This window comes from Dromiciops gliroides, chromosome 2 (assembly GCF_019393635.1).
Source record: "Dromiciops gliroides isolate mDroGli1 chromosome 2, mDroGli1.pri, whole genome shotgun sequence".
In the NCBI taxonomy this organism is placed as follows: Eukaryota; Metazoa; Chordata; class Mammalia; order Microbiotheria; family Microbiotheriidae; genus Dromiciops; species Dromiciops gliroides.
This window is the reverse complement of record NC_057862.1, coordinates 350,935,705-350,956,634: the sequence shown is the minus strand read 5'-3', so window position 1 is coordinate 350,956,634 and position 20,930 is coordinate 350,935,705. Positions and strand designations below refer to the sequence as shown.

Genomic DNA, 20,930 nt, shown 5'->3' with positions numbered 1-20,930 from the left:
AGATGGTAAACCCTACAAAGGCAGGGAGTGTTTAAACTTAACTTTGTACTTTCCCTAGTGTCCAGCACAGTTTCTAAACACTTGAAGTGTTTAATAAATGTTCATTGCATCTATATATAATTGACCCAATCTTATCTCTTCTATATTTCTCTCCATTTCTTTCCTCTCCTTTTTTTTTAACTCAGTCTCCAGAGGCCCTTTAAATCCTAGTTTGAGAGCTTAGGGATGGACAGTTCACTTCCTTTCAATCTTCTCCCCATTTTAGCCCAGGGTCAGGTGGCTATGGCTGGAGTTCCATACTTCTCAGTCCCAATGGAGCTGATCACCGACTCACAAAGGGGAAAATATTAATTCAACAGTAACTAAGAGACATTGCAATCAAGGCGCAAAAGCCCATCCCTTCTACAGTTTAGGCACCTACAGGCACCTTAGAAGAAATAATCTTAAATGATTTCTGTGTTCAGAGAACTGGGCTAGACACTGGAGGAGATATAAAGTTTAAATAAAACTTTATTCCTGCCGCTGAGGAGCCCACAGTCTAGGAGAGAAGTAAAACAAAAATACAGATAAATATAATAAAAAACATTAGTGTCATGGGAATTTTTTATTCCCTTTTATTCCTCCCACAACTTTTGGTTAATATTAGCCTCATCTGACCAAAGCCTATCCCATAGAATGTGAAAATTTACTTAGAGCTTTAAGCATCTTTAGATAAGAAACCAGAAGAAGAATCTCAATTGTCTCTGACTCCTTGGTGACATGTGAAACACCCTCCTTTATCAGCCTATTTGGGAATCCTCTAAATGTAGTTTAATCTGTAACCTGACTTAGTTTACCTATAGATTTTGTTTGACAAGTTTTGTTTCCTTAGGGGATATATGAAAAAAATGGCTGTTTAACCAGGTTTGTTCAACTGTTATGGTATTGAAGGAAGTAGAGGATTATGGATTTATCTTCTCTTTAACTTTTATGGCCTACGAAGAATGTACAAGAGACAGCTAGGTGGCACAGTGGGTAAAGCACTGGACCTGGATTCAGGAGGACCTGAGTTCAGATCTGACCTCAGACACTTGACACTTACTAGCTGTGTGACTTTGGGCAAGTCACTTAACCCTCAATGCCCCACAAAAAAAAGAATGTACAAGAATTGCAATATGTGAATGAATTATTTCTCTGTCACTCTGATGTAATTTTTCCTATAAGAAGCCTTGTCAGAATTCTCATAGAGGTTCAGGTTTTCTTTGAAGGCCAAACCTATGCCTGAACATAATAATAAAACCTAGGTTTTTACCTCTGTTTTTCCTGCAATGTAGCAAAATATATATTTGGCAGCAGCTACCCACCATGTGAACTCAGAGAAGAGATATTTCTCCCATAACATTAGTCAGTCAATCCGTAAACAAGCATTTATAAAGCAGCTACTATGTGACAAGCACTGTGCAAAACTCTGGAGATGTAAAGAAAAGCAAAAGCCCTGCCCTTAAAAAGCACACAATCTAACGGGGGAGACAACATGCAAACAACTATGTACAAACAAGACACAAACAGGATAAATGGAAATTTATAATTAAAAGAAGGAAGGCTTAGAATTAAGGGAGATCATGGATAAAGCACTGGCCCTAGATTCAGGAGGACTGGAGTTCAAATCTGGCCTCAGACACTTGACAGTTACTAGCTTTGTGACCCTGGGCAAGTCCCTTAGCCCTCATTGCCCCGCAAAAAAAAAATTAAGGGGGATCAGAAAGGGCTTTTCATAGAAGATGAAATTTTAGCTGAGACTTGAAGGCAGCCAGAGAAGCCAGGAGGCAGAGATGAGGGAGATAACCAGTAAAAATGCCCATTTATATGTTGCAATCTTGTACCTTCTTCTTAGGTCATAAAAGTTAAAGAGAATAGAGACCCAGAATCAAGAGATAGAGTATCTTGCTTAAGGAACAGCAAAGAAGCCAGTGTCATTGGATTGCAGAATATAGGGAACCCAGGGCAAGGGCGTATGGGGTAAGAAGACTGGAAAAGTTAGGAGTGGGGAGGGAGAGCAGATTATGAAGGGCTTTGAACATCAAACAGAAACCTAGAAAGCAAAGAGTATCAAGGAGGAGAGTGTGATTGACAGCACTGAAGACTACAGAGAATTCTAGAGGGATGAAAATGAGAAAAGGCTGCCAGATCTGACAACTAAGAGATCATTAGTCATTTTGGAGAGCAATTTCAGTTGATTGGCGAGTCTGGAAGCCAGATTATAGAAAGAAAAAAGTATGAAGAAAGGAAGTGGCACATCAAATGTAGAGAGCTTCAAAAGGAGTTTAGGCACAAAGTAGAAGAATATGGGACAATCGCTGTCAGATGAATCAAGAGAAGGTTTTTTAATGATAGAGGAGAGTCTCCTGTCTATGTTTATAGGCGGTAGTGAAACAGCCAGTTGATAGGGAAAGATTAGAATGTGAGAGTGGAGATGATTTAGGGGCAATCTGTTGGCAGAGAGGAGATGGAATGGAATCACTTGTTCATGGAGAGAGGTTGGCCTTGGTGAGAAGGTCTTCATGGGATGTGCAATAGGGAGGCTCAACAAAATACTGGGTGAGGCATAAGGTGGAGAAAGATTGTTGGGAGATTGGGGGCAGGCTAGGAAGGGACTTGGGAAATAGAGACATAACTAGGGCATAATGATTTGCACGTTGTAATTTAGAGTGCTGACAACACTTGCACTCCATCAACAGGTGGAAGCACCTAAACTTAGTACCTAGGGAGCAAGAAAATAGTTTAAATAGGAAATTACCCAATGATTTGCTTCCTCTTGTCCTGCAGCTATACCCTAGGTGGGCTCCAGTCCTTTCTCTCTTTCCAGTGACCTCCACATCCTAGGCTCTCGATCTTTCCTGGCATCTCATCCATTTTTTTTAACCTCATCCATTTTTACTTAACTAGGGTCCAAGAAGAGCTTGTTATAGCACTGTAGGCTATAAAGGAAGGGTAGAAATTCAACAGGTAAAGAAAGTCATTCTAGCCATATGGAAGAAGAACTTGGAGCACACATGGAAGTAGGAGGGCACAGAGCTCCTACAACAGAGAAAAGCCATAGGAAGGCCAATGTCATTGTGACAGACCTTGAACAGAACACTTTGCCTCATGAGCCACCCCTTCCCTCCTTCCTCAAAGGGGAAATTGTCTCTTGAAGCATTTCAGATGACCCCTCTCCCTCTTGAACCCATGTTGGCCTTTCTCAATGTGGAGATGGGAAATGTCTTTGGTGGGGCAACCCTTGATTAGATGGGCCCTTAAAGGCTGAGTGTTTGGCCCCTTGTGGGTATGCTCATGGAACTTAACCTGCCTCTGTCCCCTGCCAGTGCCCCGAGCCCGGAGGTTCTCAGCAGGAGGAGAAGAGGATGATTTTGACCGTGGTCTGCATAAGGTGAGCAGTGCTTTGCCTGTTGGTCTATGAGCACACACCCCTACCTCCCTTAGGTCTCCAAGTCAGGGGTTAGGGGAAGTTTGGGAGCTTAGCTGGTTGTTAGGTAGGAGGGGAAGACTCAAGGGCATGAGTGACCCCGTGAGAAGGTTCCAGCTCCCCATGACCCAGCAAGGGCTTCTAGCACCTGGATAACACTTCTATAAAGAAACTCTGGATTAAAAAACCCAAACTCCTACAAGAGATTCTATATGCCATGTGCTTATGTCTCTCTGTGATCAAGAAGAGGCAGTGCTGGAGCTTCAGTTGGGATGTAGGGCAGATTGATGTCCTTCAATCACATAAGAGAAAGGCTTCTTTCTTCCTTTGTGCTTATTTTTCCCTTTTGTAACCCTGAATGTTTGCTATAAGAGGTTCCACCATACGACATGTCATAAAATACCACTAGTTAATATAAAGCCTATTTTTCATCATCTCTGTGTCAGGTCAGTCCAAAATCTTGGATCTTAAGCTCACAGCCTTCATTCACAGCCAATTTATTAGGCTTCAGGTTTCTGTGTATGACATCAGCTGAATGAATTTCCTTTAGGCTCCTGAGAACCTAATATATAGGAGCTGTATGTAGTCATTAGTAAGCTTTTGCTATTTCAAAATGTTCAGGTCCATCCCTCTGGGGTGGATAATATGAAGTGTTATTGTCCCTATTTTATAGAGGAGAAAAGTGAGGCTTTGAGACAGAAAAGGATTTGCACTAGATCTCACAATTAAGTAAAAAATAAGAGCCATAAAGAACTTTGGTCATTTTGCTAAAAATCTACCATTTTTCCATTATTAATTTATTAAAATTAATTAAAACTTGCATTTTATTTTGTCCTAAGTACTTTATTCACAAAACCCTTGTGAGGTACACTGGCTAAGGATTCCAGCCAGGAGTTCATTCCCTCCTTCCTGTGTATACTCCTGTGGGAACCAAGTTTCAGTCACTTGGAGTGACTTCCTGAATTGTGGGGCTTTAGTTTTTCTTGATTTGAAGCTATTCTTTCAAAGAAGAGGTGGATGGAAATGGAGGGAGGACAGGGGACATATTGTCATCAGTTGCAGTGATTCGGTTTTCTTTATTTCAAAACATAACCTGATGATTTGTGCAAAATAAAATATAAATTCTAGTTTGGACCTTTTGGCCAAGAGTGTAAATTTTAGGCCATAGTTCTTGAATCTCTTTTTTTTGGGGGGGGGGAGCTCTTCTGTCTTTATTTTCCTTTATTTTTTTTTCCTTTATTTTTTTTTCTTGAATCTCTTAATGGAAGAGATAGCCAGCAATGGTTCCCAAGTAGGAAATAGCTTCCGTGTACCATGCCATGTACAGTGAAAAACATATGCCTCCTATTCCTTCTTCTCTCCATCTTTCTTCCTCTTTTCTTTCCTCTTTCTCCTCTTCTTCTCTTATCTCTCCTTTCACCTCCTTTCCCTCTTTTCAACATTTCTTTCTCTGTCTCTTATCTCTCTATCTCTGTTTCTGTCTCCTTCTCCTGCTTCCCTGCTGCCTCTTCTTTCTTTTCCTTCCCTCTTCTCTTCTCCCTTTTTTCCTCTACTGATCCCCAACTCTCTTTTCCATTCTCCCTTTCTACTGCTTTCCTACTCCCTGTTCCTTACTCCTTACTCTTGCTCTTCCTTCCTTACTCTCTTCTCTTCTCTCCCTCCTCTCTTTTCTTCCTGTTTTTTTTGCTTCTCTCCTGTCCACCTCTCTACTATCCTCTTCCTTCTTCCTTCTACCCTTGCTCTCTCCCAGATCCAAAGTGGGATTGGACGGCTGATTCTGAAGGAGGAGATGAAGGCTCGTTCCAGCTCCTATGCAGATCCCTGGACCCCTCCCCGGAGCTCTACCAGCAGCAGAGAAGCCTTGCACACCGCTGGCTATGAGACTTCCCTCAATGGCTGTAAGGGCAAGAGGGGTTTGGGGTGAGAAGGTTGAGGGTTTCCTGCTCCCTTAGCCCCTCAAATTTAGATGTCCCAAGGCCCACTCAAAAGTTAGGAGAGACTTGGGATCTAGGAAGAGAAATACAGTAACACTCTCAACCTTGGCTCTTAAGCTAACAAATTACCTCTGAGTCCAGTATTATGCCTGCCACCTTCTTCTATTTTGAGTGCCTAGTCCAAGATTCCAGTGTGTCTTACTTAGTGAAGAATTCATTCTCTCTTTCTGAACATCGATACAAGATTTATCCTCAGTCCATCCAAAAGTCCCTTAGTGCTCTTGAAAGCTTATGGCTTTGAGTGATCCTCTCCACTTTCTCCCTCCTAGCCATGTGCTCCTCATGTTTGTTTTGCACAGCCTCACTTACTCCTTGGATCTCAGTCCTGGAAGGCATTTCCAGTGATGTGGAGTCAAGAGATCTGAGTTTGACTCCCTGCCTATATGATAACCACGGGCAAGTTGAATAATAATAATAATAATAATAATAATAATAATAATAATAGCATTTATATAGCACTTTAAGGTTTTTAAGTTCTTTATGTATATCTCACAACAATCCTGTGAAGTAGGTCTTATTATCATCCCTGTTTTACAAATGATAAAACTGAGGCCGAGGAAGGCTAAGTGACTTGCTCACCATCACACAGCAGATAAAGATGTGAGGAAGTATTTGAACCCGGGTTTTCCTGACTCCAAGTCCAGTACTCTATCCACTTAAGCAACACCAAAGCTTAAATTCTCTGTGTTTTGGTTTCCTCATTTATAAAAGAAAGGAGTTAGAGTATATAGCCTTTAGGACCACTCTAAGAGGAAGCACTGTGGTTTGGTAGAAAGACTGCTGGATGTGGAGTCCATGAAAGCTGGGTTTGAATCCCATTTCTACCACTTACCAAGCTGTGTGACTTTGGGCAAGTTGCTTAACCTCTCTGGGTATCAGTTTCTATAAAATGAAGAGGTTATACTAGATGACCTCTAAGATTCCTTTCTGCTCGAATTCTAATAGTTATTCCCGGTGATTCCCTGAGTATACGTTATGTCACTGATCTAGGGTATGTAGAATTATAGATAAGCCTATAGTCAGGGCTCTTGTCCTATTTGTCAGAGCTTGTGCTTTGCTGGCATAACCTTCAAGAACCCAAACCTTCAAGAGCCTCCAAGACACAATAAAGGGTTCAAAGAAGACTTTACTGCAGTACCAGCAGCTCAGCAATCAGCTCTGTGTCTGTCAGCTCTAGATCAGAGTAGCTATCTTTGGCAAAGCTCATCACCAGAGGTCTGACCACAAGGCAATGGATATTTTTGGCCACAGTGACTAATGATGATAGTCTGCTGTGGTGTGAAGAGTTTGGGAACTACACTGATGAAAGATTTACACTGATGAAACCACAGATATTTGAAATATGATGAAGCCTTGCATGGAGTTCTTTCCACACAATTTGTCATGAGTCTTAAAGTCACACCAGAGGGAGCAAGGAAGACCACCATCAAGAAGAATCTGGTGGGCAGGATTGTTGGGGGGAGTTAGAAAATTTTCCCCCATCCCATGTGACCAATTGAGTCATCTTACCCATTAGGGGAGAGGGAGTAAACACTGAGAGATTGCTGAGAAGACAAAGACAAACTTAGCAAAACAGGCAAAAACCCATCAGCCTCAATGGAAGCAGCAAAGAGGGTAAATAGATAGGGAAGAAGGTGCAAAAAGCAAGATAAATGGGATTTTTGAGGCAGAATGAATGTAACCTGGGGATAAAGTCTTGCAGTGGAAAGCATACTGGACTTAAGGTTCAAAGAACCTCAACTATAATTTCAGCTCTGTCATTAACTCCACGTGTGACCTTGAACAAGTCCCTTCCCTGCTCTGGGTCTCAATTTCCTCCATCATAACATTAAGAGATTAGATTAGCTAAGCTCTAAAATCTCTCCAAACTCTGGCATTCTGTGTTCTTAGGCCCCTTTCAGTTCAAATAACCTAAATTCTTATCACTCCTCCAGCACAGACATTCTGTATTTTGAGGTCTCTTCCAGCTCTAATATTGCAAATTCTAAGGGCCCTTCTCTGGTCTCTGATATCCTATGCTCAAAGGTCCCTTTCAGCTTTGGCATGGTGTTTTAAGAGTCCTTTTATCTCTGACATCCTATATTTTAAGGTACATCCGATATTAACATTCTATGTTCTATGTTGTCTCTTCCCCCTCTGAGAATCTGTCCTATTATGTGGTTCCAAGAGAAGGCACAAAAGGGAATCAACTTAAGAGCAGACTTTACTATTTCTTTAGTTTAATCACTAGTTGGCAACTCAGCACTAGTTTCTGGCCTGTGAACTCACTTTCCTTTGGCCAATAGTCCAATAGGTGAAATATCTGGAAATTAGTCATTGGGCATAGTATATAACTCCACAGGAAGCCACACAGTATAACTCCAAGGGCCAAGTCTACTAGTGGGATACATCTTGCCCTACATGCCACCTTGTACTGACCTGATCTATCTCTGATTGCAGCTCCCCGGTCCCATTACCTGGCTGACAGTGGTATGTAGAGTTTCTGCCCCTTGGTCTACCAAAAGACCTCCCCACCCCATCCTACCTTAGGGTGAATCAACCTTCTTTGGCTAGGAGATTAGCCTATGTGGGGTGAGTCAGTTAGAAGTGGGTCCTGCCAACAGTTGAGTCCCTTATCATAATTTCCCCGGGGCCTTAAAAAGACACCATTCACTGTTAGCATTTGTTCTCTTTCATAGCTAATAGATTGAGGTTGAGAAGGAGAAGCCTATTCTCAAAGTGGGGAGGATAAATGAGGTGGGGCAAGTATACTAACTTGTATGTGGAGGTAGAGCTGTGTCGTCTTTAACTTGGGACTTAGGTCTCCTTAAAACAGAGAAGGTCATGAATCTTAAGAGTCTCCTACTCTCCCAGTCCTACTCTCCCAGTGGGTAGAAGCGAATTCTGGATTTGGTGTGAAAAGACCTAAGTTTGAATCCCAATTCTGCTACTTATAGATATATTTGTGTGGTCTTAAGGCAAACCACTCAACCTCCTTGGGCCTCATTTTCATTTGTAAAAATAAGGGGACTTTACTAGATAATCTTTAATGTAAATAATCTCTGTCTTCCACTTCTCAATCCTATGATCCTATTTAAAGTTCCCAGTTTCAAACCCCAACCCTCACTGACTTCCCTAGATTGGGGGTGGGGGGTCCGTCCTGTGGTGTGAAGATATAAATGATAACCCTGATGTTTCGTTTCAGATCCCCTCATCTCCAAGTCAGCCTCACTTCCCGCCTACAGGAGAAATGGGCTTCACAGGGTAAGGAGGCTGGGTGGTCACATCTGCCCCAGAGGCTGTTATTCCTCCCAAATTTGATTCACTGTTTTGGGGTTTTTATGGGTGAAAAATTGGCAGAGCTACAAGGGTGTTACTGGGGGTGGGGGGCAGGGATAGAGGTTTACCTGAGAAGTTTTGTTTTGTTTTGTTGCTTAAGACCACTTAAGTCGGGGGAGGGGGAGGTAGAAGAATGAAATGAGGAGGATAATATGGAAAACCTTTGAGTGAATAGTAAGTATGATGTGCAGACATAAAATTAACGGGAGCTTGGGTTTTATGGGTATATGCCATCCAGAGCAAGGGTGGTGAGAGTCCTGCTGTCTTCTGCCCTGGTTAGACCATCTGGCGCACTGTGTCCAGTTCTGGGTACCACGTTTGGGAAAGGACAGTAGCAAGTTGGAAAATATGCACAGAACAATAAGGGTGGTCAAGGAACTAGAGACCTAGGACGAAGCTATCCCCTCTGCCTGGCAGGTTGGGCTATGGGGGATGAGTCTGTTGGAACTGGGTCTTGTGAGGAGATGAGTCCCTTACCTTGATTTCTCTGGGCACTATTCATGCCATATGAGGACTGGTGACAGGAATTAGGGAGAGTTATCCTGGAGAAGAAAGACATGGGGGAGGGAACATGATAGCTGTCTTTAAATATCTGAAGTGCTGTTGCGTGGAAAATGGATTAGACACATTCTGCTTGGCCCGCAGAACAAAATTGGGAACAACAGGTGGAAATGACAGAGGGCCAGATATGGGTTTGATGTCAGCAGTGACTCCTTAACGAGCTGTCCCAGAGTGGAAAGGGCTCACCCAGGAGATGGTAGCTGCCCTGCCCCTGGAGTTCTTCAAGGGGAAGCCAGGAGGCTATCCCTTGTCACAGATGTTGTAGAGAGAAAAGTCCACCTCAGGCACAGGTGGGATTGAATGACCTCTAAGGCCCCTTTCAGTCATCATGGGCTACCTGTGAGACTATGATTGGCAGTACATCATTGTACAGAGAAACATCCCCAGATTGAGTTGGAAGGCCCACTAGTCAGTGTCTGTGCGTGCATGCATGCATGCATGCACGCAATGAGGGAGGCACAGGGTGCTATAGGAAGAGGCAGGTGATCCATCATGTGGAGCCAACCTTGTGCTTTCTCTTCTGTGCAGACACCCAGTGCAGACCTTTTCCACTATGACAGCATGAACGCTGTCAACTGGGGGATGCGAGGTGAGCAGGGGAGAACTGGACTCTGACAGGGGAAGATCCCCTCATCATTGGTTCATTGGGCCCCATTACTGCTTCCACTGAGAACAGTACCTCCCGAGTAGAAACTCAGCCTCCATCAGTGCTAATAGTCTGAGAGATGGCCCGTCCCTCCTTCCTCTCCCGTCCAATCATCCGGCTCCTGTTTCCTTATAATTCAATTTAATTCTGTTCTACAAATGTGGGTTAAGCTCTTAGTAAGTGCCAGGCTATGAGGATACAAACACAAAAATGTACCAGATCCTACCCTCAAAGATCTTATCTTCTACTTTGGGAATATGCTGTATACACAAAAAAGTAAATACAAAGTATACACAGGAGGTAGGTGGCCTAATGGATAAACCTCTTCACTTCAAGTTGAGAAGATCTGAAGTTGAAATTGCCTTAAGGGGCAGCTAGGTGGTGCAGTGGATAAAGCACCAGCCCTGGATTCAGGAGAACCTGAGTTCCAATCTGACCTCAGACACTTGACACTAGTTGTGTGACCCTGGACAGGTCACTTAACCCCTATTGCCCTGCAAAACCAAAAACAAACAAACAAAAAAAGCCAGAAAATTGCCTCAGACATTTACTAGCCATGTGACTCTGGACATATCATTTAACCTCTGTGCGTCAGTTTCCTCATTTGTAAAATAAGGAGGTTGGACTTGATAGACTCTAAGGTCCCTTTCTGCTCCAAATCTATAATCCCGTAATCCTAAATACAGAATAGTTTTACTGAGGTCAGGGAAATAACACCAAGAACTCAGAGCATCAGGAAAAGTAGCACCTTGAAGGGACCTAGGGACTCCAAGAGGTTGAAGTCCGGAGGGAGGACGGGCATTGCAGGCCTACTAGAGATGGAATGTGGCAGCAGTGAGGAGGCCAGGATGGCTGGAGCACAATACAAAGAATAATGAGGAATAAATCAGGAAAGCAAACTGGGAAGGAGTTTAGTTACCAGTAATCTCGATTTAGGACCTTCAGTCCTCTTAAAATCATAATGGTAACAAAAAAAAATAATAGTTCCTATTTCTTTGGCACTTGCAAAATGCTTATCTCACAACAGTCCCCTTGAAGCAGGTCATGTGGATATTATTATTGTCCCATTTTATATCAGAGGAAACTGAGGCACAGAGAGAAGTGATTTGCCCATAGTCAGTGAATTAGCATCAGAACCGAGATTTGAATCTAGGTCATCTAATTATAAGTCCATTGCTTCTTTAAATCCAATACCTGAGTCCAACCTTAGAAATAATTGATTCTAAGCCTCTGTCCAATGAATCAATTCCTTTTTGGTATAGAAAAGTGGGTTTGGAGTCAAAGGAATTCTGTTTAAATACTGGCTCTGTCACTTTACTTGTTCTGTGACTTTGGGCAAGTCACTTTATGTCTTTGGGTCTCAATTTTATCATCTGTAAAATGGAGACTTTAGTAATGATGCCTACATGACCTTGGACAAGTCATTTAACATGTTGGTTTCCATGTGTGTAAAATAAGGGGACTGGGACTATCTTAGCAACCTTGGGCAAGTCACTTAAACTCTTTGGGCCCTGGAAACTGAATTAGATGGTCTCTAAGGACCCTTCTGGGCTCAAATTACTTTGATCCTATGATCCTTGAGGTCCTTTCTAGTTCTGAATTGTCTGGGTCTCATTCACCCTCAATTTGTCAGCCCCTTGGTCCAAGACCCCACCAACCTCAGTCTTGTCCCTCACCAGCAGCTCCTCCCCTTTGAATGATTTCCAAACAACCTACAAACAAGACTCTGACTCCTGCCTGGAGGTACATTCCCATTTGGCAGACACCTGCCAACCTGTCCAACACAGAGAAGCACCAGGTCCATCTGTATTCCCTTCCTTCTGAAGCCAGGAGCCCGTGGGACTGAGTTAGCTGCCAAGAGTACTATCCAGTCTCTGCCCCAGGCTGCTACGAGGTGTGTCAGGGTGAAAAGATGTACCTCACACTAAGGGTTACCTCTCAGGAGAGGAGAATGGAGGGGGAGGGGGAGAGGGGAAGGTCTTGAAAAAAGCAGATACAGCCTTTCCAGTGCAAAACATGCCAAAGGTGGGGAGAGGGATGAGACATGAAGGTGGGAATGAGTTGGGTAACGTATACTGATCTGTGTGTTTCTCTCTCTCTCTCTCTCTCTCTCTCTCTCTCTCTCTCTCTCTCTCTCTCTCTCTCTCTCTCTCTCTCTCCAGAGTACAAGGTAAGAACCATCCCATATTGCCAGAGCTATCTCCTACCCAAAGAAAAGATGTATTACCAGTTTATCATAGTGATGTGAATACTGAATTCCTAGGGGCCTTCCAAAGACGGCCTTCCCTTTCACCTCTGTCCCCCACCCCCTGATGTCAGCGTGTGTTCCCTGGATCCTGCCCCTTTGGAAATTAAGTGGAAAAGAAAACACGGTGTGGTCAAAAGAGGAATTGCTCTAGGGTCAGGAGGACTGACTCTATATCCATATCCTGATCTTGTCACTCATCAGTTGTGTGACCACTGACAAGTGACCACCTCTCTGAGGGCCTTGGTTCCCTCTTTAGTAAAGTGAAGATGTTGGACTAGGCGATCTGATTCTGATACTTCAGGGCTCCCCAGGGAACCACAAAATATTAGATCATGGGATCATTAATCTAGAGTTAGAAGGAACCTCATCTAGTTCCCTTCCCTCATTTACAGATGAGGAAACTGAGGTACAGAGAGACAAAGTCATATGCTTATGGTTATACAAATAATAAATGCCAGAGGTAGAATTTGAACCTGGGTCCTCTGACTCCAGGGTCAGACCTCTGAACTTAGAATTCAGAGACTCTGAATTCATAGTCTCTATTCAGATCCACAAGCAGCCTTCTTCTAGGACCAGTACAGGGGCTCATGGGATGACAAAATTATGGCAGATCCCCCAAAGTTCCCTAAGCCATCCTTGGTCCATCTGTAAGAGCTGAACCTCTGATTCTCTTCTGGAGGTAAGCCCTGAGCTCAAAGCCTGATTGGAGGGGTGCTTAACCAGCCACAGAGCCTGGAGATTCCTTTCCCAGCTTCATACCTCCCTCCCTTCCAGCAGAGTTCATTCCATCCTCCATGATAAGCTGTCTCTCTTCCTGCTTGCTTCTCAGATCTATCCATATGAACTGCTCCTGGTGACCACCAGGGGGAGAAACCGACTACCCAAAGATGTGGACAGGACGCGTTTAGAAGTGAGTACAGAGTTGACTCAATTCTAATTTCAAATCAATTTCAGAAGTGATTAATTACCTCTAGTAACAGTTCTGTGTTGGAGAGGTACACAAGGAGTACAAGATTTCAAGGAGTTTGTAAAAGAGTAGAAAGAATATTGCAATAGGAAGCTGGGCGCCTAGATTTCAAGGTGCAGCCCTGTTCACCCCTAGCCCTCCCTCAGTTTGCACCTTGGAGATAATGATACTTGTACTACTTACATCATGGTGCTATCGTGAGAAAAGCTTTTATAAAACTTGACACATCTTACAAATGTTAGCCATGGCTAGTATTCTTATAACAGTCCTGTGTCATATGTAGTGTATTAACACGCCCATTTTACACATCAAATGAGATGATGCTTAGAAAGCACACTATAGAAGTGAACTGTTTCCATCTGCATATTTTCAATTCATTCTGATATACCTTTATTAAGTGTCTGCTGCATACCATGGTCAGAACTAGAGCTACAAAAGATCTTACATTTTAAAAGGGGAAAAATAATACCTTAATAATCACAAAACTGCTGAAGGAGAAGGGATGGATTGGAGGGAAATGGAGAAGGAGGGATTCAATCAGTGAGGTGAAGGAATAGAGTGGTGGGCAAAGGGAAGTGAGGCTAGTCAGTAAAATGAAAGGTAGCTTTAGTGAAGGTTATAATGGGAGGGCAAGGACCACCTTGTTAAAGAAAGAATACTGAACTTCAGCTAGAAACCTGAGTTCAAATCCCGACTCTACTACTTTACTAACCTTGTAAAGAGGAGTAAGTTACTTCCCTTCTTTGGGTCCCTGTTTGCTTATCTATAATGCAGAAGTTGGAAATAGATGCTCGCTGGGGTCTTTATCAGCAGTGATAGTCAATATTCTGTGGTCCCTTCCAATTTTACACCTTATGGTCTATTTCTAAGGTTCCCTCTAGATCTCATGCTCCATGTTCTAAGGTCCTTAACATCCCTAACATTTTATATTTTCCATTCTGTCAGTCTTTCTGGCTCTTCCATTTTATATCTTACGTTCTAAAGACATCTCCAGAACTGACGTCCTGTTATAAGGACCAGCATTCTATGTTCTGAGGTCTATTTTAGTTTTAAGATTTTGTGTCTTGTGGTCTCCTCTATTTTTTATGTTCTATTTTCTAAAATCTCTTCTAACTCTAACATTCTATGTACTATGCTCTGAGGGCCTTTCCAGCTCTGATGTTCTATGATTCTTTGATTCTGTTATAAGGAGACCACAGGCATTGCCAGACAGAGGCCAGCTGAAATAGAAACCTCCCAAGATCATAGGAGTTGGAACAGGAAAGGACCTCAGACATCAGTCAATGTAACCCCCTCATTTAATCCAACCTTCTGACTTTACAAACAAGAAAATGAAAGCCATGTGAGAACTAATATGCCCAAGTTCATACCAATAGTAAATAACAACTGGGATTTGAATTCAGGTCTTCCAACACGAAACACAATGCTCTTTCCAGGGACTATATGCCCCTGGTTCCTCATCCAGTCCCCAAGCTGCCCTCCCCTACTCACGCTATTCTCCCTTTCTCTATCCCCTACTTCCAGCGCCACCTGTCCCAAGAAGAGTTCTACCAGATCTTTGGCATGACCATCACTGAATTTGACCGACTGGCCCTCTGGAAAAGGAATGAACTGAAGAAGCAAGCTCGGCTTTTCTGAGATCACAAATCTATAAATACTCATTTATATAAAGACATATGTATAAATCTATAGTGAAGCTCAGTATAACCCACTCATACAGAAGGAGATGCTGCCTGCAGGGTTGGTTATTTGCTTTTCCTGGACTGTCAGGCAATTTCTAAGTTATTCAAAAGTTTTTAACTTCTTCATTTCCTCTTTTCTAAGTGCACTGAGATCCGGGGAGGGACTTTCAGGGAGCTCTAGCCCTTTCACTAGGGTCCTTTTTATACAGAAACATCTAGTTTGTGGTATTTGGGGCTCCCCCAACCCCCACCAGAGTCCCACCCCTCTCTACCGAGAGAGGCTGTGGGAATCTCTCCTCTGTTTGATCCCCTGTTTCTTTCCCAAGCTTCCACTGTGTACCTCACATGGTGAAATGGAAAGAACATTGGATTTCTACTCAGAGGTCCTGGGTTCAAATCCTGCTTCTGCTTATTACTACATATGTCACCTTGGGTAAACCATATAACCCTTCTGGGCCTCAGTTTTCTCTTCCACAAAATGAGGGGGCTGGACTAGATTATATCTAAGGTGCCTTCTAGCTGTGGTTCAGACCCCTGATTGGATACTCCCACGGAGTGATCCACAGGGCTCTCCAGCATCATTGAGAGATAAGACTTTTTCACTGTTTGGTTTGTAATTTAGGAAATTTTGGAAGGAAAAGGGAGGTGACCTAAGTAGACTTTACAGAATGAGTCCCCCATCGCTAGTAATCTTCTAGTGGAGTGGACAAGTAGAGGGGATTCCTGCTCAGGTACAGGTTGGACCAAATGCACTATGGGGTTCCTTTCAGCTCTGATACTCTATTATTCTCTAAGGAAGAACTTCCTAACAACTAGAGCTGTCCAACAATGGAATAAATTGCCTCATGAGTTAGTGAGTTCCCCATCAATGGATGTATTCAAGCAGAGACTGGCTGAACACCTTCCAGAAAGAGTGAAGACAGGATTTCTGCACTGGGTAAGGGAGGGGACTAGATCAATTCTAAACTCCCTTCTAAGATTCTAGGATTCTCTTCTGCTCTGATACTTTTATTCTATCCTTTTGCACATCAACCAGTTACATCAGTGAATAGTGATGCCCTAGGAGGAATGACTTCACCTTGTTTCCCCCCAGACTTCTTTCCTCACTCATGATCTTTCCTTTGCCCAGAAACCAGAGTAAGGAGCACTTAACCTTTCTCTCTCACTCCAGACTGCCTGACCCTTTCCCCTCTGCAGGGTAAACCAATCCCTTAAACTTCTTTAAATTCTAAATTCTATATTCAACGTGCCTAGTGTCTCAAACACACGACAGGGATGATGTTCTCATCATTCCCCTTCTTGATTCTCAATCTTCCAAGGAAGATTTATAGCCCGACACCTGCTCCTCCTGAGTAAGCACTGTGCTTTCTTGGGCTTTCTGGCTCCATTCCTCAGACCTGGGTGTGGTTCATCGGGATGGCCCTGGAGAAGCAGCTGCTGGGTGGAATATAACGGCTTATATTCCCTGGACTCCTCCCTGCTTCTGCTTTCTCCCTTAACTGGCCCCTCTGCCCTTTGGAGCAGATGACCATCACTCTCAATCCTGCCTTCTTTCTTAAGAGAGTGAAGCCTGAGGAGCCAGAGCTTATATCATGGCTTATATTCCTGCAAGCCCCTTGCCTTTGCTCTTCCCTTAACTGCACTGCCATGGTGGACGGCTCCTCCAAGGAGACACAGAACAACGTAAAGCAAGTCCACAGGTCATATAGGACTAACAAAAGTCCAGCCTAAGCCTTCGATGTGGTTCCTGTTGGTGGAATATTGAAGGTTCCTCTGTTTGATAAGAGTCCATCAAGGCCTGTGTTAACTGGGGTGGAGGCTGTGGCTTTGCAGGGTCTCCTGAAGGGAAACCTAAAGACTGATTTTCGATGCTATCATTTGAAATTAGAATCTGTATTACAGCCTCACTTCCTATGGGGACCTTCTGGGCTCGCATGGTCCAGGCCAGAAGCCACTTTAGGAGCTGAGACCTCATCACGATCTCTGATAATTTAGAAAGATTTGAAAAAAAAATTTTGGTTATTGTTGTTGGAATTATCCCTCTCCATAAAACACATACTTTCAACTAAGCCCTATGCCCTCCTGTATTTTTTTCTGGTCTGGGTGGAGTTAGCTTTGGTAGGGAGAATACAGAACAGATTCCTCATAGCCAAAGAACCTAGGCCTGCCCTGGGCAATCCCTTCCCATTTATGGATCTATGGGAGGCAGTGTAGGCTTCTGTGGGCATCCCAATGGTATGAGCCAGTGGGACATTCACCTGCCTTCCACCCACTGGTTCTTGCTTTTAAACCAGGGCATAATAATATACTTAGGGCATGGCTGCCCCCTTCATCCCAACACACAGCCTGGCATGTTGAAAAAATAAACCCTCAATTGGGAATCAGGATATCTGGAACCTTTCCCCAGATGGCACAAACACTCTGTGTGACCAAGATCAAGTGCCCTTCCATCTCTGAGCCCGTTACTCAATTGTACAATGAAAAGGATTGGATTTCTCTGGCCCCTTCCAGCTCTGATGATCTCTGAAGTGGATATGTCTATAGAGGTAATGATAATTGAGATTTTATGGGACTTTAGAGTTTGCAAAGCACTTTACATACAATAATCTCATTTGAGCTACCCAACAACCTTCTGAAGTAGGTAATACTGGTATTTTAATCCCATTTTACAGATAAGGAAATTGTGGCTCAGATAGAGTGAATGACTTGCTGAGTCAGAGGCAGGATTTGAACTCAGGTCCTTCTGACTAAATGTTACTGTAGAATGTTCTCTATTTATTGAACCATGCTGCCTGTCTAGTCTAGTCTAGTCTAGTCAAGTTTACTTATAAGTTCTTGGAATAGTTGCTCAAATATGTGAAGTTTCATCATCCTTAAGGGAATTCTTCAGGACATTTAGGAGGAAAAATTGTTGTTCCGCTGCTCCCCCAATGTCCCATGTTCTGAAGAGGGATCTGGAAAGGAAAGAGAGGCAGCAGGTATGTCCATGCAAAATTCACTCAGTCTTCCAGTTCCCCAATCCCACTAAAAGGAGTCAGCCAACTCATTTTAGAGGCATTTTCCCCTTCTACCTTCCATGTAGGTAGTCATCTGAATGCTAGAATGATGTAGTCAAAGAACTGGAACTTGACGCTGGAGGACCTGGGTTTGAATGTTGGCCCTGGTACTTACTGGCTCATCGATAAGATACAAATAACCATACTCTCTGGCAGGAGTGGGGAGGTGGGTGGTGGGAGGCAACAGTTATTTATTTTTCTGAATTCCCATTAAGTAACATCCTCTTCTCCTACCCCAATTTTAGGGGAAACTAGATTACCTTGGCATCATCACAAAATAAGATCATCCATTGGACCATAGGGATTATAGCTAGAAGCACAAACCTTTATGAGAAAAGTGAGTCTCAGAGATATTTAAGTGATCTGCCCAATAGGTGATTCTAAATACCAATGCAGTGTGCTTACATAGCTACTGTGTAGCATCATTTACTCCCTTTTGCCATGAGATTGTGATCCTGTCTTTGTAAGCTAAATTGTTGGCAGAATTAAGGGACTTTGGGAAATGGGAGTTAATGGCAGGAAAGTGACAAGTCAACAGTTGAAAATGGTCAATAAACAGTTCAAACTAGGGGGAGAAAAGGAAAATGTAAAGTAGGTGCTCTCCCAAAGGAACAGATTCAATTCTGCAAATATTCACCGAGCCCCTACTATGTGTAAAGTTTTATGCTCAGTGCTGGGGATACAGGGATGAAACCTGACATAAACGGCAGTATCTGCAAAGTTTAAGTGCCTACTATGTGTCGAGCATTGATGCTTGGGACAAAAATAAATCAGTCTCTGCTCTTGAGATATTTATATTAAAAATAAAGTACAAAATGTGTATAATAATTTTGGTAGGAGGAAAGTATCAGAGAAATTCATATTGAAAATCTGAGTAACTAGAAAGATAATGGTAACCTTGTCAAAAATTGAAGCATTAGAAAGAATAGCAGATGGTAGAGGGGAAAGATAGAGAATTTCATTTGGGACACGTTCAACTTAAGAGATCATCAAGGTAGAGATTCCAGCAGACAGTTGGCCACACTTACTGGAATTCAGGAGAGAGATGAGGACTGTTTATGTAGATCTGGGAGATATCTGCACATAATGATGATAATTAAACCAATGAGAGCTAATGAGCTGATGTGATCACCCAGAAGACCATGCAGGGAGAAAAGAAAGAAAGGCCCAGGCTAGAACCCTGAAGCATACCCATGCTTGGCATATGGGACGTAGATGATGACTCTACAAAGGAGTTTGAGAGTGGTCAGACAAGTGGATGAGGAATCAGGAGAGAACAGCATCACAAAAGCCCAAAGAGGGAGGAGGAGAAGAATATTTTGGAAGTGAAAATGGCCAGCAGCATTAATAGCTGAAGTTTGGTTTAGGGTGAGGACAAAGAATAGGCAGTTGGATTTAACAACTAAGAAATCATTGTTAACCCTGAAGGGAGATGTTTTAGTTGATGATAGAGCACAAAACCAAATTGCAAGAGATTGAGAAGAAGTGGAAGCAATGAATGTAGATGACTTTCTAGGAGTTTTGTTGTGAAAAGGGAAAAAGATATCGGGTAATATAGCTTGAGGAGACAGCAGGGTTACATAAAGGTATTTTAAGGATGTGGACCATCTGGACATATTTGTAGGAGCCAATGAATAGAGATTTAAGTTTAAATGTGATGAGAGGGCAGCTAGGTGGGGCAGTGGATAAACCACCAGCCCTGGATTCAGGAGGACCTGAGTTCAAGTCTGGCCTCAGACACTTGACACTAGCTGTGTGACCCTGGGCAAGTCACCTAACCCTCATTGCCCTGCCCCAAAAAAATGTGATGGGAGAGGGGTGAAGAGAGGTGATCAAAAGAGCAAAGTCGAAGAGAAGGCTGGAGAAGATTAAATTAAGGGTACAAGTAGATGGTAGGCCTTATCAAGATGGGCCACTTATTCCTCAGACTAGAATGAGAGAGACAGAGATACAGACAGACAGAAAGACTGAAGTCATTTGAGGTGTGGAATTGAAGTGAAGCCTTTATTTTCCTGATTAGGCTGGGTATGAGGTAAGGTCCTCTGGAGAGAAGTACTGGGTCAGGAAGCAGTGGTAGGTGGCTAGAGGAGGGGGAGAAGGTTAAGGGCAAAAAGTTTACCTAGATAGCTACAAATCTATAGCAGATGAAGACAGAATGGTTCCTCAGCTTTCTCTGTCACGAGCATTCAAGTAGAAACAGTGAAGGCAGATTGTGGAGATCACCCAGGGTTTCCATTTGTCAAAGTCTGAGCTGCAAAGGAATCAAGGGTTGAGGATCCTTTAATCTTTTCCCCCTTTCCCACAGGAGATCTGAAGCTAGCAGTCATGTCTCTTCTTAACTAAATTTTGTGATCCTATGATGAGTACAAGAGGGAGCTAGGTGGTGCTATGGATAGAGCACCAGACCTGGAGTCAGGAAAACCTGAGTTCAAATCTGGTCTCAGACATTTACTAGCTGTGTGACCCTGGGCAAGTCACTTCACCCTATTTGCCCCAATTTCCTCATCTGTAAAATGAGCTGGAGAAGGAAATGGCAAACCACTCCGGGATCTTTGCCAAGAAAACCCCAAATGGGGTTAATGAAGAGTAGGACATGACTGAAATGACTGAACAATGATGAGTATAACAAGACCATCACTTCCCTGGTTCTAGACACTATGATTCTGTTAATGCAGCCTAATGGGGCAGCTAAGTAACACAATGGATAGATAGCTGGACCTGGAGTCAAGAAGACCCGAGTTCAAATTCAGCTTCAGATCAGTTTCTTCATCTATAAAAATGGTGATTATAATAGCACCTCCTTCCCAGGATTGTTGTGAAGATGAAATGAGATAGTAATTGGAAAATGTTTAACACAGTACTTGGCACACAGTAAGGACTATATAATTGTTAGCTATTATTATTATGAAAGTGGCATTAGCTTCCTTTGCACTTTTGGTCAAGCAGGGTTTTGTGGGAAAGAATTCTAGGGGGTCATTTATTGGGTCCATTGCCAAGGTTAGAGGAATTTCAC

General features: G+C 43.0%; 1 protein-coding gene across 5 annotated transcripts in view; it reads left to right on the top strand.

Annotated features, from left to right (window-relative positions):
• ABLIM3 (actin binding LIM protein family member 3) overlaps positions 1 to 20,391 on the top strand; it is a 175,660-nt gene extending 155,269 nt beyond the window's left edge. For all 5 annotated transcript variants that reach the window (XM_043982490.1, XM_043982489.1, XM_043982488.1 and 2 more), the window contains 8 exons: positions 3,345 to 3,409; positions 5,196 to 5,343; positions 7,879 to 7,908; positions 8,624 to 8,682; positions 9,847 to 9,907; positions 12,127 to 12,134; positions 13,042 to 13,122; positions 14,704 to 20,391. In XM_043982490.1, coding sequence (XP_043838425.1) covers positions 3,345 to 3,409; positions 5,196 to 5,343; positions 7,879 to 7,908; positions 8,624 to 8,682; positions 9,847 to 9,907; positions 12,127 to 12,134; positions 13,042 to 13,122; positions 14,704 to 14,817 — 566 coding nt within the window. In that variant the 3' untranslated portion in view covers positions 14,818 to 20,391. The remainder of the gene's footprint in view (positions 1 to 3,344; positions 3,410 to 5,195; positions 5,344 to 7,878; positions 7,909 to 8,623; positions 8,683 to 9,846; positions 9,908 to 12,126; positions 12,135 to 13,041; positions 13,123 to 14,703) is intronic.
• Positions 20,392 to 20,930: the final 539 nt, after the last annotated feature.